The sequence below is a fragment of the Alternaria burnsii genome (assembly GCF_013036055.1).
Source record: "Alternaria burnsii strain CBS107.38 chromosome Unknown 732, whole genome shotgun sequence".
Classification (NCBI taxonomy): Eukaryota; Fungi; Ascomycota; class Dothideomycetes; order Pleosporales; family Pleosporaceae; genus Alternaria; species Alternaria burnsii.
Genome location: NW_024066113.1, coordinates 309,925 through 337,028, shown reverse-complemented (window position 1 = coordinate 337,028; position 27,104 = coordinate 309,925). Strand labels below are relative to the sequence as shown.

At 50.3% G+C, this 27,104-nt stretch overlaps 8 protein-coding genes across 8 annotated transcripts; 3 read left to right on the top strand and 5 right to left on the bottom strand.

Annotated features, from left to right (window-relative positions):
* Positions 1–538: 538 nt before the first annotated feature.
* Positions 539–751, bottom strand: GT037_005575 (uncharacterized protein; the record flags this gene model as incomplete). Its single annotated transcript, XM_038930622.1, has 1 exon — positions 539–751. One exon carries the CDS (start codon positions 749–751, stop codon positions 539–541), a length of 213 nt encoding a protein of 70 aa, XP_038786311.1.
* A 1,201-nt stretch (positions 752–1,952) lies between these two features.
* Positions 1,953–4,745, bottom strand: GT037_005574 (uncharacterized protein; the record flags this gene model as incomplete). The annotated part of the gene is made up of 7 exons (XM_038930621.1): positions 1,953–3,257; positions 3,304–3,444; positions 3,496–3,861; positions 3,945–3,976; positions 4,004–4,275; positions 4,340–4,612; positions 4,669–4,745. The coding sequence occupies 7 exons, from the start codon at positions 4,743–4,745 to the stop codon at positions 1,953–1,955; spliced, it is 2,466 nt and encodes an 821-aa protein (XP_038786310.1).
* A 1,008-nt stretch (positions 4,746–5,753) lies between these two features.
* GT037_005573 (uncharacterized protein) lies at positions 5,754–7,512 on the bottom strand (the record flags this gene model as incomplete). Its single annotated transcript, XM_038930620.1, has 2 exons — positions 5,754–6,336; positions 6,458–7,512. The coding sequence occupies 2 exons, from the start codon at positions 7,510–7,512 to the stop codon at positions 5,754–5,756; spliced, it is 1,638 nt and encodes a 545-aa protein (XP_038786309.1).
* Positions 7,513–8,381: 869 nt separating this feature from the next.
* GT037_005572 (phospholipase d1) lies at positions 8,382–15,820 on the top strand (the record flags this gene model as incomplete). Its single annotated transcript, XM_038930619.1, has 2 exons — positions 8,382–14,079; positions 15,570–15,820. The coding sequence occupies 2 exons, from the start codon at positions 8,382–8,384 to the stop codon at positions 15,818–15,820; spliced, it is 5,949 nt and encodes a 1,982-aa protein (XP_038786308.1).
* A 643-nt stretch (positions 15,821–16,463) lies between these two features.
* GT037_005571 (uncharacterized protein) lies at positions 16,464–20,220 on the top strand (the record flags this gene model as incomplete). The annotated part of the gene is made up of 4 exons (XM_038930618.1): positions 16,464–16,645; positions 16,989–17,500; positions 18,076–18,390; positions 18,506–20,220. The coding sequence occupies 4 exons, from the start codon at positions 16,464–16,466 to the stop codon at positions 20,218–20,220; spliced, it is 2,724 nt and encodes a 907-aa protein (XP_038786307.1).
* An 818-nt stretch (positions 20,221–21,038) lies between these two features.
* On the bottom strand, positions 21,039–21,998 carry GT037_005570 (uncharacterized protein; the record flags this gene model as incomplete). The annotated part of the gene is made up of 1 exon (XM_038930617.1): positions 21,039–21,998. The coding sequence occupies one exon, from the start codon at positions 21,996–21,998 to the stop codon at positions 21,039–21,041; it is 960 nt and encodes a 319-aa protein (XP_038786306.1).
* A 1,209-nt stretch (positions 21,999–23,207) lies between these two features.
* GT037_005569 (uncharacterized protein) lies at positions 23,208–24,203 on the bottom strand (the record flags this gene model as incomplete). Its single annotated transcript, XM_038930616.1, has 1 exon — positions 23,208–24,203. The coding sequence occupies one exon, from the start codon at positions 24,201–24,203 to the stop codon at positions 23,208–23,210; it is 996 nt and encodes a 331-aa protein (XP_038786305.1).
* Positions 24,204–25,029: 826 nt separating this feature from the next.
* Positions 25,030–26,998, top strand: GT037_005568 (uncharacterized protein; the record flags this gene model as incomplete). The annotated part of the gene is made up of 4 exons (XM_038930615.1): positions 25,030–25,542; positions 25,596–25,730; positions 25,794–26,459; positions 26,741–26,998. Coding segments are annotated over 4 exons (1,572 nt in total), but the record flags the coding sequence as incomplete, so codon positions are not given.
* Positions 26,999–27,104: the final 106 nt, after the last annotated feature.

The window sequence follows — 27,104 nt, the reverse complement described above, 5'->3', positions numbered from 1 at the left end:
TACAAAGCTGCCAAAATTTACCTGTAAGATATAGCCTCTACAACGAAAGCGGGACCACACTCTATGCTAGAAGACTGGAAAGCCTTATAGCTTTCAAACAATTCTGGGTATCCGTTCCAGACACTGTTGAACTTGCATGCGTTTGAGGTCGCCAGAGACGAAAGGCGGCGTCCTCGCCATGACATGACCACAAAAGGTAATACGGACACGTGGATCGATCTTGTGTTTTGAGCTCAAAATGCTGCTAAAATGGTTGTGAGGCTGGATTAGGTGGTTAGCTAAGCAATGCCTGAACTGCGAAAACTGTTCCCTGTTTCGGGAAACTGGCAACAACATAGCATCAGTAAATATGACAGAGCGAACGAGTATCCTAGTTCTCAGTGATTCATGGCCGCATGTACTAGTTCCAAGGATTCAAGACTTCAAGTATTTTGCTGCTACTGATTCACGTAGCAAAAGCTACGGCCAATCTGAAGCGATTCCTTCACACCATGTACCTCTTGCGCAAGCCCTCGCCAATCCACCAATTTGATTACGCTCATCCTGCCGTCCGCCAGCTCACTGCTTTCTCAGTCGACTTTCCACCATTGAAGCCACCCTCCTCGTACGGGCAGCATCTCACAGCGACAACCGTGGCCATCAAAACCTCCAACTCTTTGAAGTCACCCGGCTTGCTAGAGTCCTTCCAAACTTTGATTGTGTAGTATGGCGTGTTCTGGAAAGCGTTGAAGGGTCGTGAACTTGAAACCATTCGAATTCCGCGTCTGGGTCAACGTTTTCCTTGAGATAGGTGGTCATGGCTTCGGCAAAGTTGCCTGCGCAACTCCTATGCTCAGCTTTCCCAATCTCTGCATAAAGCGCAGGGTTGCAGGCCATGTACTGTATATCGTACAATTTGACTCTACCTATCTTCGACGACCTTGAACATCTTCTTCGCGTGATTGGTGTATAGGTACTGCCCAACGGCCGGAGGGGCTTGGCTGCCAAAGAACCATCTGGTATAAAAAGTCGAGAAATGCCCACATTTTGTATCGGAGGAATAATGAGCTCGCCATGCCATCATGTCAACGACTTGTTTCCCATGCAAATCGATGATGCAAAGGTGAGAGCCTGCCTTGACAGTGAAAGCATAACCACGCCCAGCTGGTACTACTTGTGTTTGCGCCGCACCCTTCAGGGCATTGGGAATAGTGGAGACCATTGTGCTGGGCAGAAAAGTAAATAAGACACATCGTTTTCTCGACGTCACGATAGAGGGTTCCAGATGCAACTGCATAAGACGAAGTGAATCCTCCTTTTATACTTATTCTGTATACAGGTAATGCCAAGAGCATACGTAAGACCACATCTTCCAAAGCTTTGAAACTTCGCACCCTACCCCAATGACAGATGAAATTGCCTGGAAGTGATGGCCTGCCTTAGGACACTCATCGAAAATGAAGATACCAAGCGAAGTCTTGAATCTCACTACTGGTATCAACTAAGTGATGGACAAAACAATCTCCACACGTTTGCTTCTGCGTTACTTGTCTAGCAACTTCCTCGCCAGTCATAGTCAGCCGCTTTGAGGTCATATTAGGAGCTGCATATCGATAAGTCGTGGAGAACTCATTTGACTACCACACATCTGCCAAGACAAGCGAAGATGACCTTAAGGCTGTTATATCCGGAAGTTGAGTTATCTACCTTGCAATGTACTAACTACACATTACATGGTTCTACTACGTAGCCCTGCAATTGACAAATTGTGTCTTTATCTGCTATCTCCGTGACTGTTATACTGATGATACATGGCCTAGGATTGATGAGGAAGCCAAGCATCATGTGCTGTACATCCAGGACGCCATACAACCTTCCTTTCACGCCCGCCCCCCTGACCGCATGTATCTTCATTTTATGAATGCATTGTTCGATTGCTTGTTCATGGTCAAACAAACCGAGAGCCTGTGTTGTTATACGATCGGTAGTCTCGCTTTTATGCCGACTCCCAAATCTTCTCCATGCATGATGCCATCGATATATACCTCGCCTTGTAGCACGAATCCGTTAGAATTTGGTACCGAGTTCAATATTTGATCGTATTTGTCTTGTAGTTCCAATCTCCTTTCGTCGAGTCTTTTCAGTTTTTCTTGTTGACGTCCATACCACAGGGCATCGAATGGTTCCCAGATAGACGGCTTCCTTGCTGTCTGCAATTTCATCTTTATCTCGTAGTATCTCTGGTCATTCTCATCAAGTTCGAGTCGGAGCTGTCGCGCTCGGGATCGCCGGTCTACTTCCAGTAGTGTGAAGGCGTACGGGATATCTGCACCGCATACTAGTAGTACGGGTTCACCACCTACTAGCCATTTCGGACCATAACCTATACGTCCTCCTATTGTGAAGAAGACCTTTCGCCAGGCAAGTGCTGACCTGGCCAATTTTGTGAGGTGCGTGTGAACATCTGGATCTTGAGGCTCGAACAACCTGGATTGCAGCTTATGTTTTGTGCTGGGCGTGTATGGTGGTAAAGAGGGAAATTCTGGGCTCTCCATGTACTTCATGTAACGTTCCATGAACTGCATTCCATCGTGCAATTCATTGGTGGCTCTTTCAAAACGAGTGCTTGTCTGTGCACCTGTGGTCTGAGCATCGAGCTGTCTTGCCTCAGACATTTCATGTAGAAATTCTACGTGTATGTCCATGTCAAACTTACGTGAAGTTTTGGACCACTCTGGCCATGGCTGGTCTGAAAAGGTCACCAGGACTTCTTCGAAGAGATTGAGCAGGTCTTCCATGGTCTTGTTCCTTTGTTCATGATAGTTGATCGAAAGATCTGCGAAGCTGTCACTGGTCATGCTTTTGTAGTCGCAGCGTCGAGGACTATTCTCGTATTGCTTTTGACGCTCCAATTGTAGTTGGATGAAGACAGCAGATGCCAAAGTATGACAAAGCCACGAAGGCGCGTGCTGATATAGTTGGGGGTAATGTTGTTCCTGGCCGCCTAGGAGAACACGACTCAAAGCATTAATAGCAGACACTTGTTTACCATGCATCGTCGAATGGTTCAGTAGCGTGACAAAAAGATTCCGCAGTTGTTGTGGCGCGAAAGTGTCGATGAAGTCGTCATCAATGATGAACCCTTCAACTTGGTCACCAATTTCGACATCCAGATATAAGATTCTCCCATCATGAGCGATCTTAGGAGGCTGCCTACTCGCGCCACCTGCATGGAAATCAGAATTCTTCTGTGCCACGAGAAGTTCATTGACGTGAGACTAAGCGATTAGTGATGGTTCTCAAGATTGAATACGTGAAACATACTGTCCATGACCCGGGCACGGGTGCCCACGACGGAAGGTCCCCGTGGAATGAATGGTCGCTTGTTGATATCCACCAGTCAGAATCGTACGCGCTAGGACGGCTCGTACGTGCTGCAATCGAGAGTAGCTCACGGGTACCGGACTGCGTTAGTAAGCAAGCAGCAGTATTTATAAACACTTCTGCGTTACCAACGGTGTAGTCCGCTCGTAGTGCCGACCACAGACCGTTAGGAATTAGGGAAGGCGATTTGATAGATGAAGTAGGTTTTCGTTGGTAAAATGATCGATCAATTGCCTTAACACCGAAAGGAGGTATGGTTTGTGGATCGTACTTGTTGCGTGTAAGGACGGGGACTGGTTTCGTTGTCATTGACTTGGATTCCTCCAGCAGGATATCCGTATCGATCAAGAGGCCCTTGGGATCAACAAGGGATAAACCCGCGAAGACCAGATCTCGAATATCTGTGGCTGATCGACCTCTACATGCTAGCATCCATTCTAGGAGAGTCCACATTCTGCCTTGCTGAAAATGTTCGCGCGCTTGTAGCATCATCGGGGCCTAGATAACATTCAGTGATGTTTCGACATAGGTTTCAAAACTGGCCTTGTTTACTGTAAACTTTGGTCGACTGATGGACTTACTATAGACAGTTTCAGCGATGACTCAAATGTTTCTGGGGTCTTGGTAGTAGTTCACATACCGTAGAAGATCTGGGGCATCCAGACTGGACCGAATTTGGATCCCCAATTCCTCAGAAACCGGAACTTTCCATGTTCATCTTTTCCATCTGCTAATGGCGGCCCGAGTATAGAACTCATGAGGTTTTCAAATGAATGGTCTAGCGAACGGACAAACTCCTCAGCCACCTCGAAGCTCTTGACGATACTATCAACGCTTATCTCTGTTTCTCCGATAAGGTAAACAACCTGCTTGGCCCAGCAAAGCTCCTGTACAACCCACGTCCGTATGAACCTTAATTTAGACATGAGACGTCAGATAGTGTTCAACAGCTTATCTTGACATGGATATTGCGTACCATTGAGACCAAGTGACAGTAGCTGCACCTAGGATCGCGAAACGATAGTACTTTGCAGGTATGCCGGCAGTTGTACCTGTGGAGATTATCTGATCCTCCCGACAATTCCAATATTCTGCAGGCGGCATTGACGCTCGATCTGTTGACCCAGCGAAAACGGCGATGGACATTTCCGAGAGCTTTGACATCTGTCCGAGCCATACTACCACTGATTCAGCTTCGCGATAAATTCGACCCATGAGTTGGACTTGAGACGCTCTTTCAGCAAGATCGCTAATCTTGTCAGCAAGCATTCACGTAGGACTTATCTTCCTTGGACTCGAGGGTACCTTTGATTGATACATATAGCATCGATCCAGTATTCACCTACAGATCTTCGTCTCAATTGGACCAGTGCATTGTACATATTAGGATGGATCTTAGTGACTCTACCGTTGCAAATGACCATATGTGAGCGTTTAAGCTCACTTGTGTTCTGCGTAGGTTTGATTTTGACGTCCTTACCCTGTCGGTAATCTTTTATAGCGCTTTTGATGAGGAAATATGCTGCGCGAAGCCAGGTGGTATCTTGGTTCCAAGTGTACGAAAGCGCTGTGTAGTTTGGCTTAGAATCCAAGTCAACCTGACGTAAAGAGCATCGGATGATAGTACTCGACGATGCAGCTTCTATCTTTAGCAGTCGAATCCACGTGGGTCCAGGCAAGGATTGGTACTCTATGTCAGTCGCGCCTACCAAGAACCACTCCTTGCAAGCCCGCAGAATATCTGCGCTTCCATGTAGACCGGGTATCAGAATCCAGCAAAATTTTGGTAGATAAAACAAGCCTCCGAAATGATGATCTTTAAAGTAAAGGATGATCAGGCGGATGTATCTCAAGAGGAGATATAGAAGTCTAACAAAGGTTGGTTGTGCCATCCTACCTAGGCAGGACCGTTAGGGTAGATTCTTCGACGAACTCTATCTTCCGAGACGTGCAAAATCGCATAGCCTCTTATATGGTATCAGTAAAACTACCCCGCTTTTGCTTTCCACGATAAAGCCTGGTTGCAGCCAATAGGGGTGGTGTTGTAACATGCGTCACAAGGCTGCATAACGCTTAACCGACACCGGACTGGACATAAGCAACACAGATTCCAATGTCGACGTTGAGCGCCACGGTTCAATGGCTTCGGTCGCAATCAATAAAATTTATAAATAAGTATATATACAGCTGCATACTGTAAAGCTAAGTAAATGTTTAGGGACACACTTCTACCGCGATACAATACAGTGTAAATCAACAGCGTTGTACCTGCGTCTCATCACCAGCACGTCCATCACATCAATAAGCAACACAGATGAACCGTAGGGAACAGGTCAAGCAGAACTGGTCGAACAAGTGAGCAAATCCTAAATGTTCTGTAGTCGCACCTATCAGCTATGCTCTACAATGATTTTAGAGCCCTGTGACAACGTTTTCCACCTCGCAAGAACAATGAGATTCGGCCACGATGCTTCTATCTCAGGAGGCCAGCACTCCCTCGGAAAACTTCGCTCCAGCATCTCTAGATCATCTGGTTCGTAAGGTGTGATGTATTCGTCCCAGTCAGCTTCCTCGATCTCCTCGCATGACATGGCCAGGTCGTACAGTGTTAACATGGTAGTCAGTCGGCCGCTGGAGTCATGCTTGGGTCCAGGCAAGCTGTTGGGTTCATGTGGACATTCGTTTGGTTCAATGTCGCGCCAGGGTTTAGGATTCATTTCCTGATGTAAGAGTGATATTTCAGTCAAGGTAGGAGATGGTGGAGCGGCGCTGTCTGAAGTGTCGAGAGAGTCTGCCATATCAATAAATGCTTCTTGTTCTTCGGGGGTTGAGAAGGCATGGTAGCGTGGGATTCTGTGTTTTGGCGCTGGAGTATTCGTCATGGCGGGTCGAGTGGAGACTAAGATGGAGATGAAAGATAATGCAAGATGATGAGGCCTCTGGTAGCAGAGAAGGAGAAACATAAAAGTCGAGCTAGAGAGCAAATGTGTCAAGATGACTGAATTGAAAAGTATCGTGAAGAATCAATAAGATGCTGTGACGTTGCCGCGTTTGGCATTCAATACGCCTTCGATCGCCGTTGTATATCATTCACTATATCTTACTGGACACAGGTCCATCATCTGTAGCCAGGATATCACATAACCATTCGGCTGCTTTATCAGCCATGGGCTGTGGAAACGCGTGTTCTACGCCCTCGAACAGCACATCTTCAAAGACAATGTCGAGACTCGAATCTTCGGCTAATACCTGTTTGAAGATCTTGTAGAAAGGCTCACCAGCCGAATACGGAACGAGCTTATCCGCCTGACCACTGAGGTTTAGAATCCGCTTGCCCTGGAGTTTCTCCTTGATTAGCGCTTTCATCCTGGTTAGCTGCGCTTGGTCAGGCGGCGTGTCATCTCCTAGAGGATTGAACATGCCCGGCAACAGTAAACCTGCAGGATCGTACTGGGCGATGGCATCCTGTAGCGCCTGTGGGAAGTCTGGAGAGCCAAGGAACGCACTGCCAGGCGGTGTAGTGTCCTTGTATGTCTTTCGCTTGGACAGACGCGCGCGATCGGTTAGCAAACGCGTATAGTCTGGACAACCAATGCCAACGACTCCAGCAGTGATTCGCGGATCCCCAAGCAAGCAATGCCAGGTCGCGTGCCCACCTAGCGAGATACCAAGAGCGAAGTGTTGTTGGATCTTGGGACTGTCCTTGGCCGTGAAGATGTAGGATTCGAGATGGTTGATGAGTTGCGAGGTGTCGGTTGCTGTGCCGTGGAAACAGCCAAACATATCCTGTGCATGCGTCTCATTTCCTTCTCTCCAAGCCTGATTGTGCAGATCGTCGACTTTGCGTGATCCGTGATTGCGCTGGTCAAAGGCAGCGGCGATCAGACCTTTAGGACGCATGCCGGCGCGACCGTCTTGTACGCGCTTGTTCCAGGTTGAGATGACGCGCCTGGCTATCGGAGCCATGGTCTCTTTGGTCTGTAAGCGCGGATTGAGGAGCCATAGGCATGCGACTGATGACGGGGATGCGGGTAGTTCGTCTAGGCCGTGGACGTCGACGAGGATGCCAGCAATTGTGATGGTCTTGGAGGAGACGGGGAGGTCGGACGAGTTTTGTGTCCCGTGCAGGGGATTCGTGGTCGCAGCCATGGTGAGTTGGGAATAATGGATATGATGAAGAGGGCTTGGGCGGTTAGCGCAACCGGGGAAGAAGATGTGAGGCTCTTCGTCTCTTGTATCTTGTGATGCGAAAGCGGAGGGGCAGCACCTCCGGAACCGAGGCTGCCGTTGACGGCAGAACTACATCATTGTCTAGCATACTTGACAACCACGCGGTTTGCTGGTGATAGCGCGTAGGCATATAACGCGAGTTTTACAGCAGTATGGGATGACAGGCCATCATGTGTACGGGTGGGAATCCGGTACGCTCGTATTTAGGAGTCTCGGTGGTACGGTGCGGGGTGCAGCCATGGCGTCAAGAGCACGAGGGTGATATCATATAATTTGCTTTGCCCCCCAGTGGAAGATGCAGTGCATGCAAAAGCGACATAACAAATATACCCGAGTCGATTACAGGTATATGCATGCAGGGCGCTGCGGAGTGCAGTGCGGTGGAGCTTCAACACATTGCAGGCGGTCAGCAAGGCGGAAGAGGGCCCCTGACGCCAAAAGTGTTAGCGCATCCAGACAGTTCACTGGGGAAAGCACCTGGGAGATTACTCGAACCGCGCAAGGACCCAGCCAGACGTTCACGGATCAGCTGCGCCGCGTGTACTCTTTTCTTCCGACTGCTGATGACATAGAAACATTACTACCAACTCGCTTCCACCTGCTCGTGGCCAAAAATACCCATCAATCCCATCGTCACGAGTGACGGCAGCAGGTTTACTGTCAACACCATGGCGCTGTAAACACCCACAAGCTGAGCAACCACAACCTTCCCCCACGCGACCTCGCCGGAACAAGACGCCCCAGATTCCCCTTCGTTTCCCCGTGCCGTCATCATCATCGTCACCACCATGGCTGGCTCTACCAGCTCCTCGCCCATGGCACGCAGTCCTCGGTCCAGATCGCCGGCAGTCTCAGGAAGGACAGATGACTCGGGTCGACTGCTCCCTCCTCTTGGAGCAGGCCAGGCCCGGAATGAGACACAAGACATACACAACCCAGCACCTTCAGACGGCGCCCCCAAAATCATGCGATCCGCCCCAACAGGCTCGCCCTTGTCCACCAAAGAAGCCGGTGAATTTCCTTTCAATGCGCCAACAAATGCGAACGGGGCTAGTATCCCGCTCGGAACCGCTGAAGCTCCCCTCCGCGCCACGAAACCCTCGTCCCACATATCCAATGGCTCCTCCAGCTCCTACTACCCTCCCTTCGCGCCCATGTCCCGACACCCCACCGAGGGCGAGCTCTCCGACGCCCCGCGAGAACGCAAGAGCGTGCAGTTCGCTCGTTCGGCCACATTCACATCCGACCCGCCCGCAGCAAACTCGCGGCAGCAGTCATGGGAGGTGGAAGACGGCGAAGGAAAGGGCAAGGAGCGGAGCACACAGAGCTCGTCCCTCATGGGCAAGCTGAGGGCACTGGCAGCGCCCATCCAGGGACACGGCCGGAGTCTGAGTGCTCTGACAGGCTCTGGCCAGGAAGGCGGCTCACCTCACGGCCAACTGTCCCCAACATCCGAGCTCGATGAGCCGCGATACGATAGCGAGGCTGACGCTGATGGCGAATCAAGCGCGGGCGAGGGTGCTTTGAGAAGACCGAGACAGAAGAGGCGGAAGAGTAGCCGGCGTTGGTTTGATGGCGAGGGCGAAGGCACACAGACAGCCCCTACCACGCCCAAGCAGTCCACCGGTGGCTTCTTCTCGCGTGACTCACCCAACATGACACCCACCTCGACCCGTCCGGGCTTCCTACGCCGATCGACCATGGATGACATACCCGAGAACGAGCGCCAGGGCTACTCAGAGGACGAAGGCCGTTCGCGCATCGCAAAGGAGAGCGCCTGGACACGCGGACTGCACAGTGCGAGAGGACTTTCATACGGAGGTCTCCGGAGACACGACCCTAACGCCGAAGAATCTGAAGGACAGAGTCGACCTACGGGCAACTTGCGAAGCTTGACTACATTCAGGGGTGCTGCTGGCGAGAATGGACAACCCTCACCATGGCGCATGCGTAGCGAGCGAACGTCAAGTTTGAGCGCGCAAAAATGGAAGTCGATCAAGAACAGCCTCAAGCTTCTGGGCAACCGTCAAAAGGTAGAACGCCAGATCGACCACGCAAAGTCCGCTGAGCTCATGGCCGAATTGCTTGCAGGTGCGCCTGCAGCCTTGTTCTTTGCGAGTATGTTCCAGCGCGATGAGCATGGTCACCGAAGAATACCAGTCCTTCTTGAGCAGCTCAAGGTCACCATCACCGACACGGACCGCCCTGCCAAGAAGGAGGGCGATCGCCACACTGCATTGCGTATCGAATTGGAATACGGTAGCGGTCTGACTAGGATGAAATGGGTAGTCTACAGGAGTGTTGCCGACTTTGCAAATCTGCACCTGAAATTCAAAGTCCAGGAGAAGCAGGACGCCTTCCGCAGCCGTCCGGCTAATCGTATGCGAGAAATCAAGGACAAGGCCGCCAAAGACGGCGAGAATGAAAAGGAGGAAGAAAAAGAAGATCCGCGGACGAAGCTCCCGCGCTTCCCCAGGAGTGTCTTGCCCTACCTTCGGGGACTCCGCGGCTATGGCATTCTAGACGACGAAGGCGAGGAAGAAGAGGAAGAGGTTGCAGTCGGCGGAGCAGCAAGCGGACCCGAGGGCGACGCAAGCGCTACTGAACGACCAAATAGACCCAAGCGGGGGAAGTCATCATTCCTTGGACGTAGGCAGTCGAGCGTAAGTGGAAGCCAGGCCCAGGGTGCTGTTGGTGCCCTCGTAGCGAGACAAGGCAGTTTTGCTGGGGCCGCTGGTCAGCCTCTACAGGCGAAGCAGACCCATCATGACCGGCAACGGAAGAAGCTGGAACAGTACTTGCGAGGTCTCATGACCTATCTCATCTTCCGCCCTGACAGTAATCGCCTTTGCAAGTTTCTCGAGCTGTCTGCTCTTGGTGTCCGCCTAGCGGCCGAGGGCGGCTATCACGGCAAGGAAGGTTACATGATGATCAAGTCTTCAAAGGGCGTTGACAATAGGAAAGGCTGGACTAAGATAGCCATGATGAACCGTCACTGGCCGAAATGGTTCTTGGTAAGGCACAGCTACGTTGTCTGTGTAGATTCACCCGAGGAGATGAACGTCTATGATGTCTTCCTGGTCGACGCAGACTTCCATCTCGACACTAAATCCGCTAGGATAAGAGACAAGAAAGCCAGAGATCTTGCAAGCGAAGCGAAGGCATCCGCAACAGGTCATCACCAATTGAAGCTGGTCAACGCTGAACGCAAGATGAAGTTGCTTGCTCGCAACGAGAGGATGCTCCATCAATTTGAGGAGTCCATTAACTTCATGTCACAGAACACACTATGGTCTCAACGCCAGCGCTTCGACAGCTTTGCTCCTGTGCGCAAGAAGATCTACGCACAATGGCTTGTAGACGGTCGCGATTACATGTGGAATGTGTCTCGAGCTATCAGTATGGCGCGGGATGTCATCTACATTCACGACTGGTGGCTCAGTCCTGAACTCTACCTGCGTCGCCCAGCTGCCATTAGTCAGAAGTGGAGACTAGACAGACTGCTCCAGCGCAAAGCACAGGAAGGTGTCAAGATCTTTGTGATTATGTACCGCAACATTGGCGCCGCTATTCCTATTGACTCTGAGTACTCCAAGTTCTCTCTGCTCGATCTCCACCCGAACATTTTTGTTCAGCGGTCGCCAAACCAGATCCGCCAAAACACATTCTTCTGGTCTCATCATGAGAAGATTTGCGTTATTGACCACACTGTTGCTTTCTGCGGAGGTGTTGACCTTTGTTTCGGTCGTTGGGATACACCACAACACGTTGTCGTTGACGACAAGCCTACGGGCTTCGAACTCGATGATACACCCAAAGATGCCGACCACTGCCAGCTGTGGCCGGGTAAGGACTACTCCAACCCCCGTGTGCAAGACTTCTTTGCTCTCGACAAACCCTACGAGGAGATGTACGATCGCTCGAGAGTCCCAAGAATGCCATGGCACGACGTTGGTATGCAGATTGTGGGTCAACCAGCTCGCGACCTGACCCGTCATTTTGTACAGCGGTGGAATTACCTGTTGCGCCAGCGCAAGCCCTCCCGACCCACGCCCTTCCTTCTTCCACCACCCGACTTCAACCCAGCCGACATCGAAGCTCTTGGGCTGGATGGAACTTGCGAAGTCCAGATTCTACGTTCTGCTTGCGCTTGGTCGCTGGGTACGCCTAACAAGGTCGAGCACAGCATCATGAACGCATATGTGCAGATGATTGCCACTTCCGAGCACTTTGTTTATATCGAGAACCAGTTCTACATCAGTAGTGGCGATGTACTGGGAACGAAAATCGAAAACAAGATTAACGATGCGATTGTCGACCGCATCAAGCGCGCACATGCCAACGATGAGGATTGGAGAGCATGCATCATGCTTCCGCTGATGCCTGGTTACCAAAACACTGTCGATGAGCAGGAAGGCAGCAGTGTTCGTCTCATCATGACCTGTCAATATCACAGCATCTGCCGTGGCGAAGGCTCCATCTTCGGACGGTTGCGAGCTGCTGGCATCGAGCCGGAAGATTATATTAACTTCTACGCACTCCGATCGTGGGGCGAGATCGGACCGAACAAAATGTTGGTTACAGAGCAGTTGTATATCCACGCCAAGATCATGGTCGTTGACGATCGAGTTGCCATCATTGGTTCCGCAAACATCAACGAGCGGTCTATGCTGGGATCGCGAGACTCTGAGATTGCCGCTATCATCCGCGATACTGAGCTACTCGATTCGTACATGGGCGGCCAGCCATACAAGGTCGGCAAGTTCCCGCACACGTTGCGCATGCGCCTCATGCGAGAGCATCTTGGTGTTGACGTTGACTGTATCTCTGAAGAGGAGATGCTCAGCCAAATGTCTGATGCCGATAGTGTCGGCTTTCAGACTGAGTCTTCTGGACCTGGATCGCCAACAGCCCAGCGTGCGACCGAAGAGAAACTGGAAGAGAACCACTCCAAGATGCAGGATGAGCTTATTCAGAAGGCGGAGAAGCTACACAGCTTCAACCATGACTTTGACTGGGCGCAAGACCACAATCCCCATCTACAAAGCACTAAGAAGCCATCAGCGGATCCTCGCGTTCAACACAACTCCGCACATATGAAGGATGTTCGTGGAGAGGGCGCTGACCATATGCGTGAAGCTGTAGAGACACGTCCTATCACGACCTTAGCCCGGGACTCGTACATTGACGAGCATGGCCATGAAAAACTCGTAACCGACGTTGCTGCGGAAGGTGCTGCAGCTACGCCACGTAAGAGCGCGACGCTCAAGACCCGAAAGCGTAGTGGTACCACTGGTACGCGGAATAGTGCCATTAGCACACAAACTGACGGAACCGGTTATGCCGGCCTCCCGCCTCCTAAGTTACCCCGTATGGATACGCTGAAGCTAGGCTTGACACAACTCAGTCAGCTGCCTGCTTTGCCGCTTCTGGATGATACCGATATTGGTGGTCCACCTGCTCTGCAACGAACTGTCAGCCAAGGTTCCTCCTCAATCATCAATCCCTTTCTCTCGGAGATGCGTCGACCCATCGTCACCGAAGACTGCATGCGTGACCCCATCAATGACACCTTCTTCCTTGACACTTGGCATCAAGTTGCAGAGAACAACACAAAGCTGTTCCGCCAGGTTTTCCGCTGTATGCCCGATAACGAGGTCCGGACTTGGAAAGAGTACCAGGAGTATGCTGCATTCTCGGAACGCTTCACCAAATCTCAAGGTGGAGACAAGAGCCAGATGCACAAACAGCAGGATGCACCAGGTACAACTGGGCCGCCTGGGACCGGCCTCACAAGCAAGTTCACCTCGGGGGCTGGTGCTGTCGGAAAGCAAGTCGGAGCCCTAGGCGAGAAACTTACCGAGAGGATGACCAACAACTCGGACCGAGTGAATGGCGAGAGCATACATAGCACGACCCACCACTCTAGCATGGGTGGAGTGGAACAATGGGCCAACGACCAAGAAAAGCGCGTGCAATCTCAAAGCCCGCCTCCACCCACTACGCGCGGTGGCCTTCACGTCGAAACAGCATCTGGATCTACTCTAAACGAGAAGCTAGCCCCGGAACCCGCTGACGATGCGGTGGTATCGCCTATGAACCCCGCTCCACCAGAGAAGACGTTTACCTTCCCTGCTCCACCCCCCATCCCGAACGACCACACCTCCCACACGGACTTTGCGACTCAAAACGCAAACGGACCACCGCAAACATCGCACTCGATGCGCGACCGCTCCCAACGCGTCACCATTTCCGAACCCCCGATCCACCCTTCCGCCCTCCCCGGGAACCAATCCCACAACCAAAACAGCAGTACGCCCAACCGCTCCAACACTAAACGTTCCCGGCGTCGCGCGACGACGAAGAGCTCGAATAGGCAGTTCCACGCGACAGATGCGGATAGCATGTTGGATAAGGAGGATGCGAAGCGTCTGTTGGAGTTGGTGCAGGGACATATTGTGCTTTGGCCGTATGATTGGTTGGAGAGTGAGGAGAGAGGGGGAGGGTGGTTGTATAATGTTGATCAGATTGCGCCGTTGGAGATTTATAATTAAACGAGGGCAGAGGCGGGTTTGTGTGGAGGAGAGAGAGAGAGCAAGACGCAAAGTGGCTGCGAGATGTTGTTTACAGCGTGCGTGGGCGATGGGAGTTGAGTGGGAGTATTCTAGTTTCTCTTTTTCTCTCTTGTTTCCGCTTTCATGCTGTACTGTTTTCCTCTAGTTTTGATGGCTGGTTTGTTGCATGGTTGGGGGTAGGTTGGGTGGGAAGCATTATACTGCGCCGTCATTTGCATACATACATACATCTCTTTTCCCTTCTCAATAATCTTTTGTCTTGCACAACTTCCCTCATGTCTTTCTCTTTTTCTTTTTTCTTCCTAGTGTCGATATTTACACCATTGTTTGCATGTTGCTTGGAAAGTTGGGGGTTGGCAACAATTATAATTCATAGATCTAGATTCAAGAACGAGTTTAAGTGATTCTCCTTCTCAAGTCATACTTGTATCGTCCACAGTCAAGCGGAGTCTCTCGCACTCTCTTGCACTGTCTAAGATGATTGAGATGGGAAATTTAGGCCTGCACATATAGTCTATCTCTGAGGATAAAACATGTCTGATAACGACGGAACGATTGCAACCTGCCAACACTACGAGATCCATTTTCACCTGGTGGCGCATAAGAATCTGTGATGTTGCTACAGTGTCGTCTACTAGGGCCGATCTTAGTGGGTACGTTAGCGTCGCAATGCGCAAGCAAATCGTTGGAAGAAGGTTGTTTACACGTTAACGGTGGATTGCTCAGTACATAGAGAGGCCAACAAGACACAGCGGTATCTCTTATACAGGATAATTTGTTCTAATCGTATGACCACAATCTCGCACGGTAGTATACTGTTCCACAAAGTCACACTTGGCAGCTTGGCCCAGAACTAAATATCCGTCATAACTACCTATTTTGTTCCCACGAGTAGGTATTCGTCGAACTAATCCCTATAAAGAATTCATTTTCGCCAAGAATCAACGTGATCAAGCAGAATCCGCATGTTCCATACATTGAGTGTATACCTACGTGTGCTCTGATTTGTGATCGAATAAGTAGACAACTATATCTCTGTTTGTACAGGTGGAGTGATCGCTCTTATTGTGTAATCACGGTCTAAACTTGTCCAATGACCCAGAAGTCCGCCCGCAGAAAGTGCAATAGTACCCAGGTAGCGGTGTTAAGGAGTGCAATAGTGTTTGGGTAGCGGTGTGTTGGTTCGTCCGTATCGTTGTTTGTATTCTCGGTGCTCGTCGTCAGAGATGTGGAATACTCATTATAGGAGAGCATGATTTTTGCTTAACTAGAACCACATCCGTCTGCTCTCATATCTGTTTCATCACTCATCTCTACTATTGTTCTTACATCATTTCTAAGCCTCGATTCAGCTTGTGGCAGCAACTACGCGGTTCTCCAATCGTACCCACGGTGTGCTAGGCCTTATTGCTGCTCTTTTCATTGCTACCATTAGCTCTATTACTGCCTTATCCCAAGGATCAAATGATACCTACGACTACATTGCTGTAGGTAGTGGCCAAGGTGGTGGCCCATTGGCTGTTAACCTCGCCAAAGCCGGTTTCAAGACTCTGTTGCTTGAAGCTGGCGATGACGAGAGCGCCGAAAAACGAACGCAAGCTCTCGTCCTCTCGGAAGTGCCCATTCCCGCAAACCTCGGCTGGTCATTCTAGGTTCGCCATTACGATGACAACGAGCAAACCAAGAGGTATCAGCGACTCACTTGGCGACTTCCAAACGGAGACCTTTGGGTTGGTCCCGGAAGTTCTGCTCCGGTTAGCGCAGAAATACTCGGTGTCCAACATCCTCGCGGTGCTATCCTGGGAGGTTCCACTCTGGTGAATGCAGGGTTCATCATTCTTCCCAGTGAACGAAATTGGAGTTAGATCGAAGCCCTTACTGGCGACTGTTCTTGGAAGTGAGTCATGATAATACCTAATACTTTTGGAAACAGATGTTCTGACGTAAACGTTAATCCCGAACGGATGAGAGAGATCTTCGTGAAGACAGAGAAGAATTCGTATCTTCCAACGGAACGCCTGGACATGGATTTGATGGTCACCTACAATGGTACGAAGGGAATGGAACGGTATTCACTACCTCATCACAGTCGTCGGAGAGATACAGATCTTTGGTGTCCGAAGTTCGACAGAATCCTGATGAGCTGGAACAACTCTTCGATACGGACCCTAATCAGCTACGCTCGGACAGGGATCAAACCATTGGCCTCTTTGGAGGAGTCTTCCACGCCAATGAAACTTGGGGTCGTTACAGCGTTAGAACCATGTCCTCGCTACTCTAAGGACAGTCGATTCTATGGGAAGGAAGAAATATCCGCTAGCAGTTCGATTGAACTCTTTGGCCAACAAAGTACTCTTCGAAGATTTCGTAAACGGAACTGCTCCCCGCGCGGTTGACGTCGAGTACCTTGAAGGCAAGAGCATTTATCAAGGCGATCTGAGTTACAATGCATCAAACGATGCCACTACCAAGCAATTGTATGCCAGCAAAGAGGTCCTCGTTAGCGGAGGAACATTCAACACGCCTCAACTCCTTCTGTTGAGTGGTATCGGTGCAGCTGCCGATCGAAAAGCATTTAATATCAGTCGTGGCGGATCTCCCTGGAGTCGGGCGTAACATGCAACGCCATAACGAGATTGCCACTATTGGGCTCGCGGCACAAAACATCAGTGTTGAGGGTGGTTCGGGATTCCCTCGATCAAAATGCACACCTCGTGCCCATAATGACCCGTGTTACGATCTCTGGCAACAAGGACAAGGCCCATAAGCCGAGGGCAGCATCATGGGAAGCATGTTCTTTTTGAAGACGAACCACTCTAGCACTGGCGAGCGCGATTTCGGGATGTGGTCTGAACCTGTGGGTGTTCGGGATTTTTGGCCTCAAACCCCGAACCAGTCATTCGTTGATCTCCCTAACACGTTTGGATTTCGCACAGTTCATATGCACGGCAGCAACAGCGCTGGTCATGTGAAGCTCCGGTTAGCCGACCCAACAGCTCAACCGGAAATCAACTTCCGTCATTTCTCCGACGAGGGCGCAGACCAGGATATTGCTGCCATCCAGGAAACCGTAGCCTTTTTCCGACGAGTCCATGCTGATGTGGCAGCGCCTGTTGGCCCAAATGAGGTCATTTGGCCTACCTGTTCGGGCAGTGTCAGCGCCGACGGCAGTTACTCAGATAAAGGCAATGACGAGCAATTCATTCGAGACAATAACTGTGGTCATCACGCCACGAGTACCAGCTCTATTGGACTAGATGACGATTCAAATGCCGTCCTTGACTCCAAGTTCCGTGTTCGTGGCGTAGAGGGTCTCCGTGTTGTCGACGCAAGTGCGTTCTCTCGAGCACCATGTGCATTCCCGGTTCTTGCGGTGTTTATGCGTAGCGAGAAAGCAGCACTTGACATTCTCTCTACGGGGTAGAAGCGCTGGAGGTGCTGGTTAGGAACAAAGTGTCGCAGTGGGGTATATCGGAGTTTTCCATTGTAACAGGTGTCTCATGTACTTATCTATATCTATAAATAATGCAAGAAGCGACTGAGCGACTTATTTACTCGCTATCGCATGTGAACGTGTGATGTGGCTGCAGGTTTTCCTCCTTGGCTCAGTTTAATTGGGTATGTTAGCGCCATAACGGGCCTTTTCTGGTGAAGAGCTGAGCTCATGAATCGAAGTATATATACGCCCATATCTGTCCTTCTTTATTCCTGTCCCTTATCTCATCGCAACTGTCTTTCTGGAGCTTTCCCTAGCGTCTCTGCTTCTGAAAAACCACCGTATCATAGTCGACTCGAGGCTTCTTCCATCAGCGCGTCACTACAACACAACGCTCAAGTAGCTGCTGAACTATCATATCGTAAGTCACAACCTGGTGTATTTAGCAGGTGTATTAATCAAATGGCATAGAACCCGTACCACACCACATGGGCGAAACCTCAGTCCGTGACGCACTTGTGGCATTTGCCGCGGAGCGTGATTGGGAGCAATTCCACACTCCGGAGAACCTCGCGAAAAGTATATCGATCGAAGCGGCAGAGTTGCTCGAGTGCTTCCAGTGGAGCGCAGACGCTGAACCGAAGCGCGTGCGCGAGGAACTTGCAGACGTCCTCACGTATTGTCATCTGCTCGCTATTCGCATTGGAGCCGATCCAGATCAGATTGTGCTAGAAAAGCTCGAAGTCACCCGCAAGAAGTACCCCGTGGACAAAGCCCGAGGCGTTAGTACAAAATATGACAAGCTTCCAAATAGCTCGGGTTGAGTTCACTAGACCTGCCATTGCCACGTGGAAGTCGCAAGATGAGAAACACGGGAATTGGCCCGTAGTTTATGTGTTAGATAACTATGGCTACCCAGGCGGGAGGAATCCAAACAGTGTACTGAGGGATATCTACGTCGGAGAATCGCTCAACGCTGTCAGTCGATTACGACAACACCTCGAAACACCAGCTAAACAACACCTGAAAAATGCTAGGATCATCCTGCATGAGAAATACAACAAGTCAGTCTGTCTAGATTTGGAGTCCTATCTCATCAGGATGATGGCTGGTGACGGCGCGAATCAAGTACTTAATCGAAACAACGGCATCACCGACGCGCAGTACTACCAGAGAGGAGCATATCGCGCAGAATTTCGCACTGTCTTCGAACAACTCAAGTCTGAAGGAGTGTTTACTCGAAGTATTCCAGAAATCGAGAACAGCAGTCTCTTCAAACTTTCTCCTTATAAAGCGCTTACGGAAGATCAAGCAGATTCCGTCGAAGAGATCCTTACCAGATTCTTTGTCGATCTTTCGACGGGCGGGAGAAGCAAGATCGTAATACAAGGCGACCCAGGTACCGGAAAGACGGTCGTGGCTATATACTTGATCAAACTTCTTGTCGATATTGCAGCCCTCAACTCGCTTGACGATCTCAACAGCGACTCACGGTTCTTTGAATTTTTCACTGCAGCTAATCAGCGTCTCCTCCAAGATTGCAGAATCGGGTTGGTTGTTCCGCAGCAGTCATTACGCGGTACAATCAAGGATGTTTTCCGAAAGACGCGCGGGCTCCATCCGGACATGGTCATGACACCTTTCCAAGTAGGAGAAGCAGACGGCATTTTCGACTTGCTAATAGTCGACGAGACCCACCGACTCAATCAGCGCGCTAATCAACCATCAGGGGTACTCAACGGGAAGTTTACAACCATTACAAGGGAGCTTTTTGGCAGTGACGATTTCAGCAAGACGCAGCTTGACTGGATTATGGCGAAGAGCAGGCAGCAGATCTTCCTTCTAGACGCAATGCAGAGCGTTCGACCAGCCGATCTTCCACAAGAGCTACTCTCAGATCTCGTTTCCGATACGCGTGCAACAGGCCAGCATTTCCAGCTCCGCACTCAGATGCGCGTACAAGCGGGTTCGGATTTTGTGTCTTACATTCGATGGATCTTTGATCCCAACCCCCTCTCGGTCCCGCGAGCACGATTGAGTCTCGGAGAATACGATTTCCGCGCCTTCGACACTGTTGAAGAAATGCGTGATGAAATTTTCAAACGAAATGATGAAGCTGGACTTTCCCGCATGGTTGCAGGCTATGCTTGGGAGTGGAAGACGCAAAAGGACAAGACGGCGTTCGATGTTGAGATCGGTGACACGAGACTCCGCTGGAACAGTACGCCAACAGATTGGGTATCGTCCGACAATGCGCTACAGGAAGTAGGGTCGGTGCACACGGTGCAGGGTTATGATTTGAACTATGTTGGCGTCATCATTGGGCTGGACTTGCGTTTCGATCCGGCCCGAAGGCGACTTTATGTCGATCGCGATTCGTACTTTGACAAAAAGGGCAAGGAGAATAATCGTGCACTTGGTAGAAAGTACTCCGATGACGACTTGCTGCGGTTCATAACTCAGATATATGCTGTGCTTTTGACACGGGGCATTCGCGGTACATATGTATATGCATGCGATCCCGGCTTACGAGCATACCTCTCCGACTTCATTCCATCAAGTTCGGGAAATCCTGTCAACTCGGTTCTTAACTCCGACAACAACCTGATTATTTAAGAAGTAGATAGAATAAATTATCTAGATTTCTAGAAAGGCTAGGTGGAAGATTAGCATAGTGATTTCTAAGAGAACTTTAGTGTTATTTGAGAGGATACGCATTGCCAATATTAGCAGTCTGGCTAGCTGGCTATGCATACATAGTTGGTCGAATTGAGACAAATACATTTCTAAACGTCATCCTTCCGACCAAGGCGGAAGAGTTGTGAAGGTTGATCTTTAGATAGAAACAATTGTTGTATTCGAACCGCGAAGATCACACAGTTGTCAATACTGGTCCAAGCGTGCAGGCCCTTCACCAGCTATCGTGTTTCTGCGTGGCGATCTAAGTAGTATCTTGTAGTGAATATTGTATTCATAGCGATATATTGGGTGTCATGAACATGTGTACCAACACCCCGGTCAAAATCGAAGTAGAAGCTCTGATGTGGGTGATAGTGTCGTGTTGAGGAAAATGCTCAAAGTTGACTGTAGGATATGAATGCTGTGCTGAGTAGAGATACCCTAACCGCTTGGTCATTTGTCCGCCCGTGGTCATCTCGACGTATGCCAGATACATATTGGTCTTGAATAGTGAAATGATATGATCTCAATCGCTTTGCTTAACCTCCGTCCAGGTTTCGGAGTATCTCGTTCGTTGCCTTTTTACACCCATATCAGCGACGCCAAATCACAACCCGTCAGTGTGTAGCTCATCTGTACACTGCTTTCCATTCATGTTGAAACTACGCTCTAAATGATAGCACACCTATAATCAACATATTTCTACTCCAAGTATTGAGACCCGTTTCAAACTGCATTCCGTCGGCGCCATGCTATCATAGCTGCACCGCAACGATCTTTCCACCTGCCTTCGCCTGGCCATTTGCTCCAAAGCCGCCCATTGTCGACAAGTAAAGGATACTGCTGTCCTTCTTTGTTCTTCCAAATGCCGACGCTGTGGTGCCTGCCACCAAGTCACCTTCAGCAACAGTCGTAACCTTGCCATCAAGCATGATGTGCTGAAGTTTATCACCTTGTGGCGCCGCCAGTGGTTCAGAGACATAAATACTGCCATCCTTTGCGATTGAGATATCATCCGGACCGGTAAGAGTAGAGTCGCGCGCGGTCTCGAAAAAGCCGTAGGGTTTGCCAGTTGACGGGTGGACACGAACGCGGCCAGCGATGGCCTGGGCAGTGTTGGTGTAGTATACATAGTCGTGATGAACCTTGATTCCGTTGGCACCGAGCTGTAGCCCGGGTGCAGAGAAGTTGGCCGCTAAGCTAGGGTCCTCCAGAACGACTCCCGTCTTTCCAGTTTTGATGTTGAATGCAGCGATGTTTCCATACCAGGAGTCTGCCAAAAGCAGTGTTTCCTGATTCAAAGTGGCCATACCATTGGGCATAGCCATATCAGGTAGTTCTGCCATCATGCTGACCTTCGTTGTCTTCTCTTTTTGGCTTAGATCAAGCTTCCATAGCGAGTAGTTCTGTAAGGTCGGCGGGTTTTCTGGTGCAGACCTCGAAACTATCACAGCGAATACATTCTTCTTGAATTCTGTGAGGCCAAAAGCACCAGTCGCGTTTGGAAAGGTGGCGACGGTGGAGAATGTTGCTGGTGAGGTTTGTGGGTGAACAATGTGAACCTGAGCAACGCCGATGGTGGACACGAGGAGAGAGCCATTGTGCATGGCAGCAATATTTTCGAGCCATTCTCCGTTAGAGAACTGGTGTACTGTCGACACATTCGCCGCGAGCGCCGAAGCCATGAGGGTTGAGAGACTGGAAAGATACTTCATTCTGGCGGGTGAAGTCGACTGTCGGTGGATGATTGAGGCCTTGATTTAGTCGGACTGAGGTGATTTCATGATGAAAGAGCCATCTCCTTATTTATACTTGTCTGACCGGATGAGAAAAGGAAGCGTGCTTTTGTTTTCAGTCCGGTCGACCATGCATTGATTTTTGGGCCTTGGCGACGCTTGAACGTTTTGTTGCTACTTGCTTCATAATCCCGCCAATATCGTGGATCAACCATACCTGTTAATCTTGACACTTAGCCATGGCTGTACTCTTCGTCCGCTTAGCAATCCAAGTTGTATGTTGAAGGAGGATGCCTTGGTACGCCTTGTCTCACGCGTTCCTCTAAAACTGCGGCCGAGCTAACCTATAATGGAAACTTTTACTAGCGCTTCCTCCAAGGATCTAGCACGTGCCAAGGTTGCTGAATAACGTCGCGAATTCACCTGGATGAGTACAGAGGGTATGGTAAATTGAGGCCCGCTGGTTGCCTGATCTGCCATATTGGAGAGTGTCTCGTGCTCTCGGCGTTCATTCAAACTCCGCGAAAAGACATCACAATAACAAACGGAACACGTTTCATTAGGAAGTGCGGTGCATGAGGAAGAGAGTCAGGAGTCGGTTGTTGTGAAGTGTTGGGGAAGCAGAAGGCTAGAAGCGCGGACCGACAGCTTCAGCGGTGGCTTCGCTGGGGTCCACTGCTCATCTGCCGCCCGCGCTCCCCACCCGTCATTGCCCTGCAGAACTCAATCACTCACGACATGACTTTCCTTCACATGATTTCTTAATGACCCAGACATATGACGAGAATTGTCGCGAGCAAACCCAGATGAGGTAATTCTCCAGAAGTACTCTGCCTGTCGCATCGGGCAGTCCAAGCCCCGCGCAGGCGCCGTAGCCGGACGTACCGGCGCGATTCCGTAATTCCAGCGCCATATTCTGCCAATCTTACATGCACCGATGCGCAGACAACATAACACGTCCAGGAAACGAAGATCCGCTATAATATACATCTACTGTTAACCCGAGTCTCAACTAGAGAGTGACACTTATGGTACAGAATTCGCGAAAGGAAGGGTATTCCCGCACGAATAGAGGCTGAAGTGCGACCTTTTTGAGCAACATAAGATATGCGATTTGCTAAAGGATTGTAGTGTTTGAATCCAGTAAAGACGAGCTATCTAACGCACGTGAAAGCGAAAACCAATTCTCTAAGCCATGAAAGGCTTCACCAGCTCCAAAGACTTCTCCCACAAAGCCCTCTCCTTCTCTTCATCATACGCATGAGGCGCATAACCGGGCTCATTCGACGCAGGATTGGCGTTAACTACACTAGAAATCTGGCAATCCTCGAGGTACTTCCCGCTTTGACCTTCCAAAGCCTTTGCAGTAGCTGCCCAGACTGTGGTTGCAGCACCTTGCTGCGGACTCTTGAGTGCTTTGCCGATGTTAGGATCCTTATCCCATGCCTCCATCGTATCCTTGTCGATGTGTGTCATGAGACCAGTGAAGATCAGACCAGGATGAACCGACCATGCGTTTACACCTTGGCTTGCGTATCGACGGTTGAGTTCGGTCGCACAGTAGATGTTGGATGTCTTGCTCTGGCCATAGGCTGACCAAGGGTGGTACTCTCCCACGAGGTTGAGGTTATCCAGATGGATGCCGCCCATGCGATGGCCGGTGGACGCAAGGACGACAACCCTCGACTTGGAGTCTGCCGTGCTCGACTTGACGAGAGTGGGAAGAAGAAGCTGGATTAACAGGAAGTGAGCAAGATGGTTTGTGCCAAACTGGGTTTCAAAGCCGTCTGCTGTGCGTCCCTCTGGGCATGCCATTATACCTGCGTTTGCAATGAGGACGTTGAGACGGTCATGCTGAGCCAGGAATGTGTCGGCACACTTGCGTACGCTGACCAGAGAGTTGAGGTCGAGCTCTAGGAGGTGGACACGCTCGCTTTCCACCAGGCTTCCAAGTGCGGTCTTTGCTTTGTTGAGGTCGCGGGCTGTGAGAAAGAGGGTAGCACCGGTCTCGTACAAGGATTTCGCGGTCTCGATTCCGAGCCCGGAGGAGCAACCGGTGATGAGAACTGTCTTGTCCCACCATTTGCCTTGGAGTTGTTCGTCGCTGACGATCTGATCGGCAGTGGGACGTTGATCACCAGGGCCGTTGGGCGATTGATGAGCGGAGACATATCGGGTAGTCATGTTGACGGTGATTGTTGGAGGGTTGGTAGTGGCTGGAATGCTTTAAATTTGGAAGTAGAAGATGTTGTGCTTGACGGAATACCATCTTGGAGCAGCTGCTGGACTTATATGTCTCCTGGCCATCTCCACTCGGTGCGCTTGTTGTCCGTTGACCATAAGTCATAACTCCTCTTTCCGAAAACTACTCTACATCTAACTAGACTACGAATATCGTAAGGAGCTTGGAAATACCATCTCTTGAGTTTCACACTATGTGTAGTTTGTAAGGAGCCTTACCCTGCTAGTATCACCGCTCTTTTCCATGCATAAATGTTTGGTACCTAACCTAGGCTCATTGAGGAAACTTCTTTCGCCTTGTCGCGTTGGAGACACCGCGCTATGCTAGTTAAAGCATTTAGACGTGCGGAGTGGGAAGCAAACAGTCGGCCCTATTTCTCATAAGCAGCACATATTAGAGCCTTGGCGAGAGAACATTCCTTATTTGGTTATTACCCTACCCACTCTTAGATCTCAACCGCGCCCGCCATCTCATTTCTCTTCTTCTGGCGATAATTTCCTAGCGTACCTTGCGTGGTCCAATCACAACATCGCTTTATGCTAGAATAAGCCAACAATGAGGGCTAAAAGGAAAGACGTATGCCAGAATTGCAGATCTCGGAAGCTTGCTGTAAGTTCCCGCCACCAACAACTAATGGGTGCCTTGCATGTTGGCATACTAACCCTTGAGATCCATAAGTGTGATGGGAAACAGCCAGAATGCCTACAATGTATTCGCCGGCGGATTCCGTGTAGTGGTTACGAACAGGAAATTGTTTTCATCAATGCAATGACACGTCCTACCAAGCCTCAGACGGATTTTAGTGCCGGATGTCAAGAGACACGCGTCGACGACAAAGGGGTGTTCGGTGCCTACGTTCTCAAAGGCAGCCACCCAGCTTTGTGTGCCTTGTCAAACTTGTTTGACGAAACGACCACTCCTCCAGAAACAAGTCCAAACGAGCTCGAAGACGATGTGGATTTTATTATCAAGCATTTTGCGCCCATATGTAGCCAGGCACCGGCTGAGTTCAACCTGTATCATAACCAGATCTGCGGTGCCTGGGTCGAGATGCTACCACTTGTCGTTGAGCCTGCAAAGAACAGCCCATTCCTCTATTCCGCGATCAGGACAATGGCAACAGCCTTGAGAACCCATGCATCCGTAACCAGAGGAAACATATCCCGCATACTTCTGATGTACGGTGACTCTCTTCGCCGGGTGGGCAAAGCGCTCGAAGAAGCCCAGGGTGTCTTCCAACATGAACATTGTGTCGCGATATTGTGCCTATCAGCAACGAACGTAAGTCTCCACTGTACGCTAACCTGTGCTCTTCCCAGTATTGACTAGACTAGATTGTGATACCGCAAGCAAGATCTGATTGGGCGACGCATGTAAAGGGTGTCGGAGCCATGATCGAACGGCTCGGACCGAAGCCGTTTAGCACTGGTATCCTGCACACGCTCTTCGTTGGCTTCCGGCCTCTTCTGGTAGGTCATCGCCATTTCACTCCGCAAGAACAGTTAGTTGATAAAAACCTTGAAACCTTTTAGCTGATCAGTTCAATCCACCACCGACGAAAGACATTTCTTGCTCAAGACGGCTGGGTTACCACGCCCTTCGAAACAGTACCCATATCCATCATGCAACTGCTCCTCAACAAAGCTACCCAACTTCCCGCTCTTCTGGAAAGATTCGACGGCCTGGGAGACCGCTCCGAGCCATCCAATGTGGTCGCGATGCAACGACTACGGGATGACGTCTTGTATATGATCAAAAGCCTCAAAGATTGGGAGCTCTCATCCAAAACGCAGGCCAAATTCTCTCTGGTCTGGCCTAAGCCCGATTCTCCAGAGGCAGAGTCCTCAGATAGGAAGCCGCTGTGGTTCGCCAATGTTCTGGTGGCTAGTAGCCTGACTCATTGTTGGGCTTTCGAGATCGTCGCAAGACAACATCTGGATGACATTGAAGAGTCGATAGCCGAGATCAAAGGTTGCAACGTCAAAGCGGTTCCTCGGCGCTCCGACTGTGCAAGCGATGAAGACGAAAATCCGGTCTCGATTCTGGCGGAGAAGATCTGTGATAGCATGCCCTACTTCCTGCAACCGGAATTGAAGCTATATGGACCTGCCTCCACTTTTTTCACGTTCTTGACAGCCATGAAGGTCTTCAAACACAAGAAGACTTACTGCGCGTCTCGGCTCTCCCGCTGCCAACAGGTAATCGATCGTTTAGCTAGCATTGGCATCCACTTTCCGTCACCATAGGGCATTGTATCCGTCGATAACCGCCTGGAGGCTGATTGAATCAAGGTGGACATTTGTTGAGAGTAATAATTGGGATGTCGGAGAAGAGATGACCCGGCAAAGGAACGAGCGTCATGACGTCACGTCCAAATTGCTTACCCGATGGTACCTACCTTACTGCGACTGCCCTCCTCTTGAACGAGTCCATTATCTATCATTTAAATTCTGTCTTCTGATTCATCGAGCTTCTGCAGCATCTCTGGCGCGCTATCATATGCATCAAGATCAGTACCACCCACAACAGCAATAACGAATACTTTGCAAACCCAATCAACATGTCCACACAACTCAAGCTCCTCGCCAACTATGGCGTAACAGGCTTCTTGTTATCTACTGGTCTCTTCGCTCTGCTCGCACCCACCACGTTCGCTGCCGGTTTTGGCATGCCCGTCCCAGCTGACTCATTCGCATCCGGTTTCGTTCAATGCGTGGGTGGTCGCAACCTCACTTTTGGTATTATCGCAGCAATCTTCTTGCAGCGAGGGGACGTGAGAGCTGTATCACTGATGGCGACGATGTTGGCAGTAGATGGAGTCGTGGATGGGTTAGTTACGATGA